The 13,713-nt window shown below is 36.7% G+C and overlaps 1 protein-coding gene across 2 annotated transcripts in view; it reads right to left on the reverse strand.

Moving 5' to 3' along the window:
- Positions 1-13,713, reverse strand: part of LOC106876469 (uncharacterized) — a 196,455-nt gene that overhangs the window by 77,344 nt on the left and 105,398 nt on the right. For both annotated transcript variants that reach the window (XM_089341381.1, XM_089341382.1), the window contains 10 exons: positions 12,133-12,270; positions 11,142-11,285; positions 9,985-10,122; positions 8,629-8,766; positions 7,168-7,305; positions 6,430-6,567; positions 5,115-5,261; positions 4,311-4,392; positions 3,497-3,612; positions 1,882-2,336 (listed from right to left, as the gene is read on the reverse strand). In XM_089341381.1, coding sequence (XP_089197507.1) covers positions 1,882-2,336; positions 3,497-3,612; positions 4,311-4,392; positions 5,115-5,261; positions 6,430-6,567; positions 7,168-7,305; positions 8,629-8,766; positions 9,985-10,122; positions 11,142-11,285; positions 12,133-12,270 — 1,634 coding nt within the window. The remainder of the gene's footprint in view (positions 1-1,881; positions 2,337-3,496; positions 3,613-4,310; positions 4,393-5,114; positions 5,262-6,429; positions 6,568-7,167; positions 7,306-8,628; positions 8,767-9,984; positions 10,123-11,141; positions 11,286-12,132; positions 12,271-13,713) is intronic.

The following is a 13,713-nucleotide window of genomic DNA, read 5'->3' on the forward strand; positions in this document are numbered from 1 at the left end:
TTTATATATATATATATATTTATATATATATATATTTATATATATATATATATTTTATATATATATATATTTATATATATATATATTTATATATATATATATATTTATATATATATATATATTTATATATATATATATATATTTATATATATATATATATTTATATATATTTATATATATATATATATTTATATATATTTATATATTTATATATATTTATATATATATATATATTTATATATATATATATATTTATATATATATATATATTTATATATATATATATATATTTATATATATATATATATAATTTATATATATATATATATATTTATATATATATATATATTTAGATATATATATATATATTTAGATATATATTTAAAAAAACGATAAGAAATGGAGAAATAATAAGTTAGAAGTGGATCATTAGTGTTTTAAAGTCATTTAATAACGTTATTATATGACTTTGAAACACTAATGATCCACTTCTAACTTATTTCTCCATTTCCTATCGTTTTTTTAAAAATATATACATATTACACTACAGTTTGATTACATCTATCCCTTAGATGGTTACATTACCTCTAACTTAAGTCTTACACAACCTATATATATATATATATATATATATATATATATATATATATATATATATATATATATATATATATAAATATATACATATGTATATATGTTTGTGTGTGTATATATATATATCTGTGTGTTTGTCTTTGAATGTCCCCCCATCACCGCTTGACAACTGATGCTGGTGTGCTTATGTCCCCCGTAACTTAGCGGTTCAGTGAAAGAGACTGAGAGACTTGATTGTTCAACTAAAGCCCTTTGAGGCGGAGCTCCAGCACGATGATCGCAGTCAAAAGACTGAAACAAGTAAAACAATAACAGAATAAAAGAAAAAAAAAACTATTACAGTTTTAAGTGCATACAATGTAATCTGCTAATGTGGTTGTTTGTTTAGAATCTACACAATGGGAGGAAAGAAAAAAGGAAGAGAGGTAAAGGTCTTGATTTAAATAGGATAGTTCTTGTGGCCAATCCTATTTGAATAGCAGAGTAACTAGTCTGGCTGGTGTTATTTGCTATAGTAGAATGGTAATTAGAGGGAGAGAAAGGGGATTAGGACTTAAGTAGTTAACACTTCTGTGTATAATTGATGTGTAAACTTGATAACGAAACACAAACAGCGAGGCTCCAGGTACAGCTTCTTGCTAATCTAGGCATAAGAAGAGATACTGTATGACCTTGGAAAAGCACCAATTATTACCATTTGCAATTATTATTTGTATTTGTGGTCATGTGTTGCGTATGGATGAGGACAGCTGTATGAAAATGTGTCAGACCCTAGCAGGCAAAGGTTGGTGACAGGAAGAACACCCAGCCATAGAAAATCAGCCTCAAATACACTCCAGCAGAAATAGCAGCCAATTCTCCCTCGAGTCACAGCCTACTATTTCAGACAATGACATGGACCACTGCATGGTGTCATGTATGTCTTAATGATAGACACAGTAGCCAAATTTCCCTCAGGCAGCAAACTACTCTCTTATGTATGTTTTTATAAATGCATGAACCAAACAAGTCAGACCTTAGTTTTTGGAGACTGTTCTCTATTAAAGCATATCCTTCTATCTTTCTGTTTCATATCCCTTTGCTACAAAACCGGGAAACCACTGGATACCTGAGTGATGTATATCATAATAATAATGATATGGTGCAGGCAGTTGGGTTTAACTGAGTAGAAGTCTGATAGTGACTATAAGGCCTTGAAGGGATGTGGTAGACATATTTCTGACCATAGATCTGCTGGAATAAAGTATGATCAACACTTAAATTACAATAACAGCAACAACTTCTTACCTGAGATTCAATAGTCATTACTTCATTAGTCATCTCTTCATATTGTTCTTTATCTTTGTTGGTCATCATCTCATAGTCTTGTTTCCTTCCATTAGTCATCTCTTCACATTGTTGTTTATCTTCATCAGTCATCACCTCATATTCTTGTTTACCTCCATTAGTCATCGCTTCATATCGTTGTTTATCTTCGTTAGTCATCTCTTCATACTGTTGTTTACCTCCATTAGTCATCACTTCATATCGTTGTTCACTTTCATTAGCCATCACCTCATAATCTTGTTTATCTATATTAGTCATCTCTTGTTGTTTACCTTTGTTAGCCATCACCTCATATTGTTGTTTAACTTGAACACTTTTAACGACAGGATCGCGTGATGGTGGTAACTTTTCTAACTCCATTTCATCATACGTCCAACTCGATTGACTTCCACAAATAAATGCTTCATAATTGTCATCTGTTGAATTACAGAAATAAACAAACACAAGTAAAGTACTGTACTATATGAGGTGTAGTCAAAATGTATCCGACCGTTGGCCAAAAAAACAAGTAATATTTAAAAACTCACCATTTTGATTTAGTCTCCTTCAAAGTATTCGCCTTGGGAGTCTACACACTTCTTATTTATTTACTGCCCACAAGGGGCTAAACATAGAGGGGACAAACAAGGACAGACAAAGGGATTAAGTCGATTACATCGACCCCCAGTGCGTAATTTATCGACCGTGAAAGGATGAACGGCAAAGTCGACCGCGGCAAAATTTGAACTCAGAACGTAGCGGCAGACGAAATACCGCAAAGCATTTCGCCCGGCATGCTAACGTTTCATTTCTTTATTGCCCACAAGGGGCTAAACATAGAGGGGACAAACAAGGATAGACAAACAGATTAAGTCAATTACATCAACCCCAGTGTGAAACTGGTACTTAATTTATCAACCCTGAAAGGATGAAAGGCAAAGTTGACCTCGGCGGAATTTGAACTCAGAACATAACGGCAGATGAAATATTGCTAAGCATTTCGCCCTGCCTTTCGAGTCTACACACTTCTGCCAGCGTTCCTGCCACTGCTGGAAACATTTTTGGAAATCACTTTTTGGGATGCTGTAGAGGTGTGCTGTTGAATTTTGCTTAATGTCTGCTGTTGACTCAAATCTTCTCCCTTTGAGCTTTATTTATTTATTTTTTTGAGCTTTGAGAATAGCCAAAGATCACACGGAGCCAAGTCTGGGGAGTAGGAAGCCTGACAAACAAGTGGTGTGTTTTGCTTGACGAAGAATGCTTGGACGACATGGGCGGAATGAGCAGGTGCATTGTCATGGTGGAGTTGCCAGTTCTTGGCTGCCTTCAGGCTGGGTTGTTTTTGCCACATAGCTTCACAAAGGCGACAAAGAATCCCTAGATAGTATTCTGTGTTAACTGTCTGCTCACACTGTGGCTCACTGTCTACTGAGGTGCAGCCATCTTTAAACTGGTTGCACCACTCCTTTATATGCATTTTTCTCATAGCATCTGACATTCAACCTTTGACATGACCCAGTTTACCTGCCATTATGATGATAACATCAAGCAATTTAGTTGTTGTAATGAACAGAAACTCTGACACAGTGCTACATACCTGTATCTGTGGTGACCCTAATAGCAGGGGGTACTGGTATCGTAGGGGGTAAAGGCAGGTCCAATGGGAGAGGAAACATCTTTTCAGTGTTGAAACTTCTTTTGGCTGCAGAGATCCTGTAGAATTGGAATAAAGATACAATTATTTAGAATTTCTAAATGGTTTTCTTGTTGTTCAGCAAAAGCCCTCAGTGCCTTGTGAGTGCCTTAGGAAAAGAAAAGTCTAGCGGTATCAACCATTACTACAATTCAAGGAGCGGAATTACTCAGGTTGTCCAGTGCTCTCTTTAAAGAGCTCTACTTATACTGGCTACTCCACAACAGTAGTTGCTATCGAACATATATACATATGAGGCAGCTCTTGTGACATTACTCAACTAGTCAGAAATAGCAACTAAGTTTCTCACAAATCACTCCCAGGCATTTTCAATAAGGCAAAAAACACATTAGGCAATGTAATCATAAATAACCTGAAAAATTGGGGATGGCCATACCTAGAATACCAACCTAGACAAAGGACCATAACCTATTCATATAAAGGACCAAAATCTACCCACACAAAAGACCAACACCTACCCAGAGAAAGGACCAAAAACTTACCTACATAAAGGACCAACATGTACCTAGAGAAAGGACTGAAACCTACCCACTCCAAGGACCAACACCTATCCACATAAGTAGTCAAAACCTGCCCACACGAAGGCCCAAAATCTATACATAGAAAAAAACCCCAATACCTACCCATGCAAAGGACCAACACCTACCCTCACAAAGAACCAAAGAACATCTCATTACTTCATGGTGTTTATACTTACTTGCAGCAGACTATAATTGTTATAACAATGACCAACAGAATGAAAAAGGCCACAACAGGAACGCCAACCAGCAACAACAAATCTGGAGAAGAAGAAAAAAAAAAGATACAGAAAAACATACTTCCTCATCATTACTGAAAGCCTGTGTTCTATGCTGGCATAGGTTGGATGAGTTGACAGAGTCTGATGGGTTCAGTGTCTGCTTTGGCATGGTTTCTATAGCTGGATGCTCTTCCTAATGCCAACCACTTTAAAGTGTGTACTGGGTGCTTTTTTATTGTGCAACCAGCTCTATTCAGGTCATCATTGCAGAGCTCATGAGACTATGAGCCCTGAGGAAGGGGGGGGGGGGTCGGCTTTATGCTAGGGGGACATAGAGTAAAAGTATCAGAGGTGGTGAGTGCGTTGCACTGCATGTTTTCTCACATTTAGTAAGGAAGGGAGACATGGTCAGTGTATGAAAAATACAAGCTGTATGGCGGTTGGTAATAGCGGCTGGAGGGTAATTTTCTAGGTGCAACCCCATGGTCATTTATGACTGAAGGGGGTCTTTACCCTTTTACCCTATGTACATATAATGGCATAGAGAGGGGAGGCTGGTATGCATGGGCAACTACCGGTCTTCCATAAACAACCTTGCCCAGGCTTGTGCCTCGGGGGGGGGGGGGGAACTTTCTAAGTGCAATCCCATGGTCATTCATGACCGAAGGGGGGGGGGGTCTTTACATTTGACAGAATAATCTGAACGCTAAAGGGTCAAACAATGAAAAGATATTAAGGAAATGAAAAATGTTAAGTCCTTACTAGGTTTCTTCTTTTCTTGGCAGTTATCTCCTCGGTAACCATGTTCGCATCCGTTTCCACAAGTTCCATTCTTATAATCACAGACTCCATCATCGAGACAATGGCACTTCAGTGAGCACTGGGAACCAAATTCTCCATCTGGACATTCTGTATAAGAAACAACAATTCTTTGGAGTGAAACAACTGTTAGATATTGTCTTTTCTTTTTTATAGTTTTTATAGTTTTTATAGTTTTTATAGTCTTTTCTTTTTTATAGTTTTTACTAGTTTCAGTTATATGACTGTACCCATGGCGGGGCACTGCCTTGAATGTGTAGACCCCAGAATTTATTTTTTTAAACTTTTAAAGCCTGGTACTTACTCTATTGGTCTCTTTTGCTGAACTACTAAGTTAAGGGGATGTAAACATACCAGCACCAGTTGTTAGGCAGTGGTTGGGGACAAAGACACACACACACACACATATATATATATATATATATATATATATATATATATGACAGACTTCACTCAGTTTCTGTCTACCAAATCCATTCACAAGGCTTTGGTCAGCCTGAGGCTGCAGTAAAAGACACTTGCCCAAGGTGCCACACAGTGAGACTGAACCCAGAACCATGTGGTTGGGAAGCAAGCTTCTTACCACACAGCTGCATTGTGGAAGAATCAACCGTATATTATTGTAAGAATCTGCTAACAGAGAGTTTCACTGTACTGCACAACAACAGTACCTACTCACATCAAGGTGGACTGTGCCATCCCCTTGCATTTACAGGTGATAAGAATGTTTCACCTGCCTATAGTACATATCTGCAAGTAGATAAATTATGCCATGTGCCGATCCACAACAGCTCACACATCAAGGTGAACTGCCTTTTCTCCAGTTACAGTTAGTTACTCGACTGTGCCAAGGATATACCACACTAGTGATGTCTACTGGAGATATAACACAATAGTGACATCTAGCAAGGATATTATACAGCAATGACATCTACTGAAAATATAACACAGTCATGATATCTAGGTCTACTGAGGAAAATATATAGTTCATAGATGAGATCAAGATATTCTCCATATAGAATACACTTAGTTTAAATCAAGAGATTTAAACTTTAATAGGTATAAAAATAAATGTAGGGAAAAGCAATTTAGACAGGTCAATATATAAAGTATATTAAAAAATGTATATATGTATACACACGAAAAGGTCTGACTTGCACAGAATACAAGTGATATAAAGAATTAAAGGGGTTGAAGTATTACAAAAGGATTACTACAGGAGGAAAATATGATGATGATAAAGAGTAATGTGACTTACTTTTCTGACAGTCAGGGCCTTCAAACCCAGTTTCACACAGGGTCTGTGGACAATAGCCAGTGATGAAATTACATCTGTCACTTTCCAGACAATGACATAGCTGCTGACATAACTTACCAAATGTACCAGGAAGACAAGCTAAGAAGAAAAGAAAATTAAAAAAATTACTTTCATCGTAACCAACAGAACGCCAGTTATAAATGTTGCCATTCTTCTGCACTGGAGGATCTTGGTAGACCACAAAGATCTTTAACGATGGTAAAGAATTAAGGATTCTGGCAAACCATGACAGACTTCAAAAATGAGAAACAGTGAAGTACCTTTGGCAGGCAAAGAAGATCTTTAAAATCAATGGCAGATATGAACTTAATGTTTGGCTAAATGGTTAGGGTATTCGACTAACAAATGTAAGGTTGTAAGTTTGATACCTGACTGGGTTGTGTGTTGTGTTCTTGAGCAAGACACTTTATTTCATGTTGCTCCAGTCTACTCAGCTCACTCAAGAATGAGTGGTACTTGTATTTCAAAGGGTTAGCTTTGTCATATTGCTTCATGCTGAATATCCCTGAGAACTACGTTAAAGGTGTTTGTGTGTCTGAGGAGAGCTCTACCACTTGCACATTAATTCCATGAGCATTAATTCCATGCTTCTGCTAATTGGATCAATTGGAACTCTTATCATAACTGACAATGTGTGTGTGTGTGTGTGTGTATCAAAGAACTGGTAAAGAAACAAACCTGTTTGGCAATCAGGTCCTGTATAACCTGGCTTGCAGTCATCATTCTCGCATAAACCAGTTTGTCTGTTGCAGAGGGTGTCATTTTCGCAATGACATGTACCATTACAGAGCACTCCAAAGGTACCATTGGTGCAAGCTGACAATAGAAAAGAAAACAGTTCTTAAATATTCAAATACCAAATCAAATGACATTTCTAACATTTCTGACAAAATCATAATGATATCTAATCCTTCTGATACCTAGCCATTGCAGACTGCCTCTTGTTACACGATATAAAATCCATCTGTTTTTAAATATTTTACATATAGTTATGCTTGTTAAAGAAAACTACCTTTTTTCAAAGCTAGACTGTCTAACATATTTTCCAGTGTACAAATCAATGTAATATGTAGTGTAAACATTAAAAAATCGTCACTATCTTTCCAAACCCTGCTACATTTCACATGGAATTTTATGTTCCTCCAAAGTTGTCTTGGTGTATAAGCCAACCCTGCTTTTGGGGGCTGTGGGATGAAAAATTTGACTTCTATGCCAGAAAATATGGTTAAGTAGGTGTGCACGTGAAAGGTATAAACTGTTTCACCTGATCAACATACTTTTAAAACAACTCGTTAATTATTATTTCTCAGCCATTCGAATACTTAAAATACTCTTCTTGGTCCCAACATCGTCGATAAACAAGAAATACATTGGAGACTCATTCAAGCATTCAAGACAAATGATAAAAAATTGTCAATAAATTCTAGCAGTCCATGCCATATATACACAGGCATGCAGGAAGTAAATAGACACCTTTAATTTTCAAAATTTCTGATCTAAGCATCTTAATATGTTTGCAGCTGTGTAGAATTTACAAAGTAATTATTCTTTTTCATTCCAGGTGCCATTATATTAAACATTTGCGAAGAGTAACCATGCCACACACAAAAAATTTAGCAGAACTGTCAGATTTTCAAAGAGGTCGTATTGCTGGGCAATCTGAGGCTGGTCTTAGCCAGGGAAAAATTGCCGAAAATCTTCAAATTCCTCTTGCTATTGTTAATAGAATTATAGTGCAATTCAAAAGCCAAGAAAAAGAATCAACAGATTCTCTTCCCGGCCGACATGGGCCCTCGGAAAGGAAGCTTCGCTGTTTGAAGAGAATTGTGGAAAATGAACCCCGTTCGAAGGCTTCTGACATTGCAAAACAGCTAGATGTTAGTCCAAAAATGTGTGTTACATATCTGCATAAGCTTGGGTATTTATGGACGAGCAGCTAGAAGAAAAACCCTCCTTCAACCAATTAATATCAAATAAAAGATTTTGAAAATTAAAGGTGTCTATTTACTTCCTGCATGTCTGTGTATATATATTTATATATATATATATAAATTTGTAGCACCATCTAACCCATGCTAGTACATTAAATGAATGGAGGTTTGGGGAAGAGTGGAAGAGGAAGAAGAATTAGCATGTTACCTTGTTGGCAGTCTGTTCCTTGAAAACCTGATGGGCAGCTGTTGTCAGGACAAGCTCCTGTTATCCTATCACAGATTGTGTTGTTGACACAATTACAATGGTGGTGACAGTTAGCTCCAAACTTCCAAGGTTCACATTCTGACAAAATTAACAACAAGGCTATTTTTGACTTACAAATTTACACATACACAAAATTTTTACAAATATATATATATATATATATATATATATATATATATATATCCACTCAAATTAAGCCTGAAATGTAAATACACAGCAAATAAACTATCTAAATTATGCAAACATGGAAATAACACTGGCATCTCATTTTAACAGATATATTTACCAAAATTACATTAGAATATCTTGAAATACTAAAGAGTAAATTTATTCAATAAAATTGCCACTGGCTTCAACCACGGCCTCCAGACAACTTCAGAATCTCCTGCAACTCTTCTGGACAGTCTCCTTGTTTAAGTTGGTGAATGCTGCCATAATCCTTGCCTTCTGTTCATCTTTGGTGTTACAAGGACTTTTGTTGGTCTCTTGCACAACTGCACCCCACACATAATAATCAAGGGTGTTGCAGTGTAGGGAGTTAGGTGGCCAAATGTTAGGGGTGATGTGATCGCAGAAATTGTCTGACAGCCATGACAGGGTTCTCCTGCTTGTGTGGCATGGTGCAGAATCCTGTTGTAAGACATAGGGCGTTACAGTAGCCACCCTCTTGACCTAGGGCAGTACTGCCTCCTCCAGGCACTTGATGTAGGCCTCCATGTTGAGTCTGAGGCGATGTGAGAAGAAGAATAGAGGCATAATGTCACCATCACTAGTGATCACTCAAAAGACCATGATGTTGACTGGATGTTTGATTTTTATCCCTCTCAGTACATGTCCTCAGATTGACACCCAAACACTCTCAGATGTTTATATTGGAGCTTCCGGCGTCAATGCCAAGCAGTACAGTGTCATTTCCATTTGCAGTTTGTTCAGCTTAAATCCCCTCAAGGCACTGCCGCAGCATTTCTGCAGCTCAGTGACTGAAACAAGTAAAAGATATAAGATAAAGCTTTATTTGATTTAAAGACTAGTATTTGTAACAAGTATGGGCGATATAAAATTGCTCCTATTCTTCTTCTTACTTCTGTAAATGGTGGTGGTGGTGACTGGTTAAAACATGTAGCCAAAACCTCTAAAACAGGAAGTATGCACATAGACACATGATAACCTTGTGAGTTTTGATTTAACAAATTATTAAATCAGTATTTGTATTGTGGGGACAGAGAGAGGGAGAAAGAAGGAGAGAGAAAGAACAAATATATTGATATGTTGATAATTTGATAATGTTTCACTGACCTTTTTGGCAGTCGTTACCTTCATAACCAGGAGCACATCCTTCACTCGAACACGTGCCAGATTGAGGATTGCATTTACTGTTATCAGCACAGTGACAAGTGTTGTTACACTCAGGGCCATACGTATTGTTCTTGCAAGCTTGAAAATCAAAATCAATTAAGTTTAATGAGTAATTCTATAAAATATATATTTCTTTAAAAAAAAACAAAAAAAAAAACACCAGCATCCTCGTCATCATTTAACATCCATTTTCCATGCTGGCATCGGTTAGGCAGATTGGCAGCAGCTGATAAGATAGAGCAGGGGTTTTCAAACTTTTTGACTCGCGGACCCCTTTATATTTTAGGCTTTACCTTATAAAATAGGTTTATTGTCAATTAAAAGATTTCGATTAAGAAACATATATAAAATCAAATTGCCCATAAAAAGTATTTGCTGTCCACAGACCCCGTCTTGTCCTTGCGGACCCCCTGTGGTCTGCGGACCACAGTTTGAAAACCCCTGAGATAGAGGCCTACATCAAGCTCTAATGCAGTGCTTCTCAACCATTCTTTTTTTTTTATCTATGGACCCCTTTGATTACTATTTTATTTTGGTGGAGCCCTATAGCCTCTCGATGTTTAAAAACTAGTTTTATAGAAACTTCTTCCAAAATCCAAAATTCCTATTTTGTTTTTCAAACATAGACTTGTGTAGGTTGAACTATGTAAAACATTAAATAAAGAGACTGAGTCATTCCTTGCAATAAATACATCAAAATCAAAAATTTTTTCATGGCTTGTTAATATTTTACTGTGTTCCCAATTAACTAATTTGCATGTGTGGAACACCTAAAATCTTATTATGGAACCCCAGAGGACTTATGAACCCCAGTTGAGAACTACTGCTCTAATATCTGTTTTGGCATGTTTTCTATGGTTACATGTCTTTCCTTATGCCAACCACTTCAGAGAGTGTGCACTGGGCACTTTTTACATGGCCCTAGTGAGGTCACCAAATAACTCACAGGACAAAACCCTCACCTCAACTGAGCAGTATCAAGGGAGGTAGCTTTATTCCAGTTGATGAGATGTTAAAGGATGGTAAAGGGATAAAAACAGGTGTCTTGCAGCAGAGGAGATAGATGGCTATTCTCCCAGTTGGAATCCTTTACTCACCTGATTGACAGTCTGGCTCAATGAAGCCAGCTTCACACTGACCATGGCCACCATCACAAAATCCATTTGTCCTGTTGCACTGTGTGACATTCTTGCAGTGACATCTTTCTTCACAGTTCACTCCAAACTGACCCTCTCCACACTCTGCAATGGAGAACATAACAGTTGGAACATAAGTTCAGCTTTTGTAGAAGTCGTTAAAACAGAGAAATCTAGCAACTGAACAAAATGCCAAAAAAATAAGGCAAACTAAAGATTTTAAATTCTGTCAAATAGCAGAAGATAATAATAATAATAATAATAATAATAATAATAATAATAATAATAATAATAATAATAATAATAAATGCCCGGATGCAGTACCAGGCAGTGCCTCATGGCTTTTGATCTTAACTGATTGGAAGTATTCTCACGTACATTGTTTTGTCTTGGTATAAAAGATGGGCTACAGCAAATATTCTGCTCAAGACCACAGATCTGCTTGTCAGTGGTTTGATCTTAACCGGTTGAGCATGTCTCTTAGTGGCTGACAATATGTGCATCTCTGATCATGAGCAGAAGTAGTAGGGGAGCATCATAGCCGTGTGTTGAAAGGAATCGACCTGAAGAAAATTTTAACTGGGACCCACCTGCAAGGTCATGCACTGTTAATCTTGGTACGAGATCACCATGTCACACATATATGGTTGTGATGCATGTTTTGGAATGGAATGAAAACATTCCTTTTTTTAAAACAACTTGTGAATGGAGATGAAAAATGGATTGTGTATGAAGACGTAGTACAAAAAAGATCCTGGAGTTTGCGTACATATGGTTGTGATGCATGTGCCTGGTGTACCCTTATCAAATGAGTAGTCATGATGGGTATACTGGGATTCATATATTTTACCCCAGTGTCACTTTGATGGCATGCACTGCTCTCTCATTCAATAATAATAATAATATGAATAAATAAAAAAGAAAAAACAAAAAAATATTAAAAAAAGCTGACCTTTCTGGCAGTTTTCCCCATGGTACCCTGGTGCACATCCAACAGCCGAACAAAATCCAGATTCAGGGTCACATTGGTTATTATCAATGCAGTGGCACTGGTGTTTGCAATTTGGACCAAACTGACCTTTCTTGCACACTGAAAGAATGGTATTTTTAACACTGATTAACAGTTAGGATAGATGAAAATAACGAGGAAAATATCAACAATCAACTTCCACCATCAATTTCTCTTATCCACATCTTTCACGACCAAATGTTAGTGGAAACTAAGTCACATGGAGCTGAATTAAACTGTTTTAAATAATATATGTAACTCCTACTAAATATGTTTGGTGCCTTTTTCTTTTGTTTGTCCACACACCTATCTGTATATATATATAATTAACATAATATGGTAAAAATTCGATATTAATTAATATCAATTTAATACCAGGAAACTAGCACATTAAAAGAATAAGAAGGTTCTTGAAAAAATTTTTCGAGATCCTAAAAAAATTATAGTACTTGTGTATATAAGATTGACCAGTGACCGGTCTGTCAAAATGCTAGAAGAAGCTCACTTAAAAAATTCTCAAATACGGATTCAGCGGAGCAAAAACAGGCGGGCTAGACCAGTGAAAATTGTACATACCTCGATTATCTGCAGACTATAGTTTCAAAATCAACACTTTCAAAATAAAAATGTCTACAATTTTCACTGGTCTAGCCCGCCTGTTTTTGCTCCGCTGAATCCGTATTTGAGAATTTTTTAAGTGAGCTTCTTCTAGCAGTTTGACAGACCGGTCACTGGTCAATCTTATATACACATGTATATATATCTATATATATATATATATATGTGTATGTACATACATACACACAAACACATATATATACATATATATACGTATATATACATATATGATGGGGTGCTGAAAAATTTAAGGGTATCTCAAAAGATTTGGTTGGAGGCACAACCTTCTGAATTCTTTTACAGGGCTTAGAAAAAAACTGAAGGACCACTGTAATAAGTGTGTGAATCTGAGAGGGGAATATGTTGAATAAAATCATAATTAACTGATCCTCCCATATTTTCTTTTACTCAAAGCCAGAATCTTTTCAATATCCCTTGTATGTGTGTGTGCACGTGCGTGTATGTATTACTGTTTCCTTGCCTTGGCACCTATGACAGTTGTAAATGAATGTCACTCTCATACAAGATGTGTCCTTCACTCCAAATCTTCCATGAAAACATCCTGCATCATAGGGAAATATTCTTTTCTACTCTAGTCACCAGGCCTGAAATTTTGGGGATGGGGCCAGTCGATTAGATCGACCCCAGTATGCAAGGATGGAAGGCAGAGTCAACCTCAGCAGATTTTGAACTCAGAACGTAAAGACAGATGAAACACCGCTAAGCATTTTGCCTGGATTGCCAACGTTTCTGCCAGCTTGTTGCCTTTGTTATAGGGAAATATTACCTTGGAAATGGGTGAAGGTTGACAACAGGAAGATCATCTGGCTGTAGAAAATCTGCTTTGGCAAAATACCTTCTGACCCATGACGGCATGGAAAAGTGGACATAAAAATGACAATGGTG

The sequence above is a fragment of the Octopus bimaculoides genome, chromosome 24, assembly GCF_046866305.1.
Source record: "Octopus bimaculoides isolate indiv1 chromosome 24, ASM4686630v1, whole genome shotgun sequence".
Lineage (NCBI taxonomy): Eukaryota > Metazoa > Mollusca > Cephalopoda > Octopoda > Octopodidae > Octopus > Octopus bimaculoides.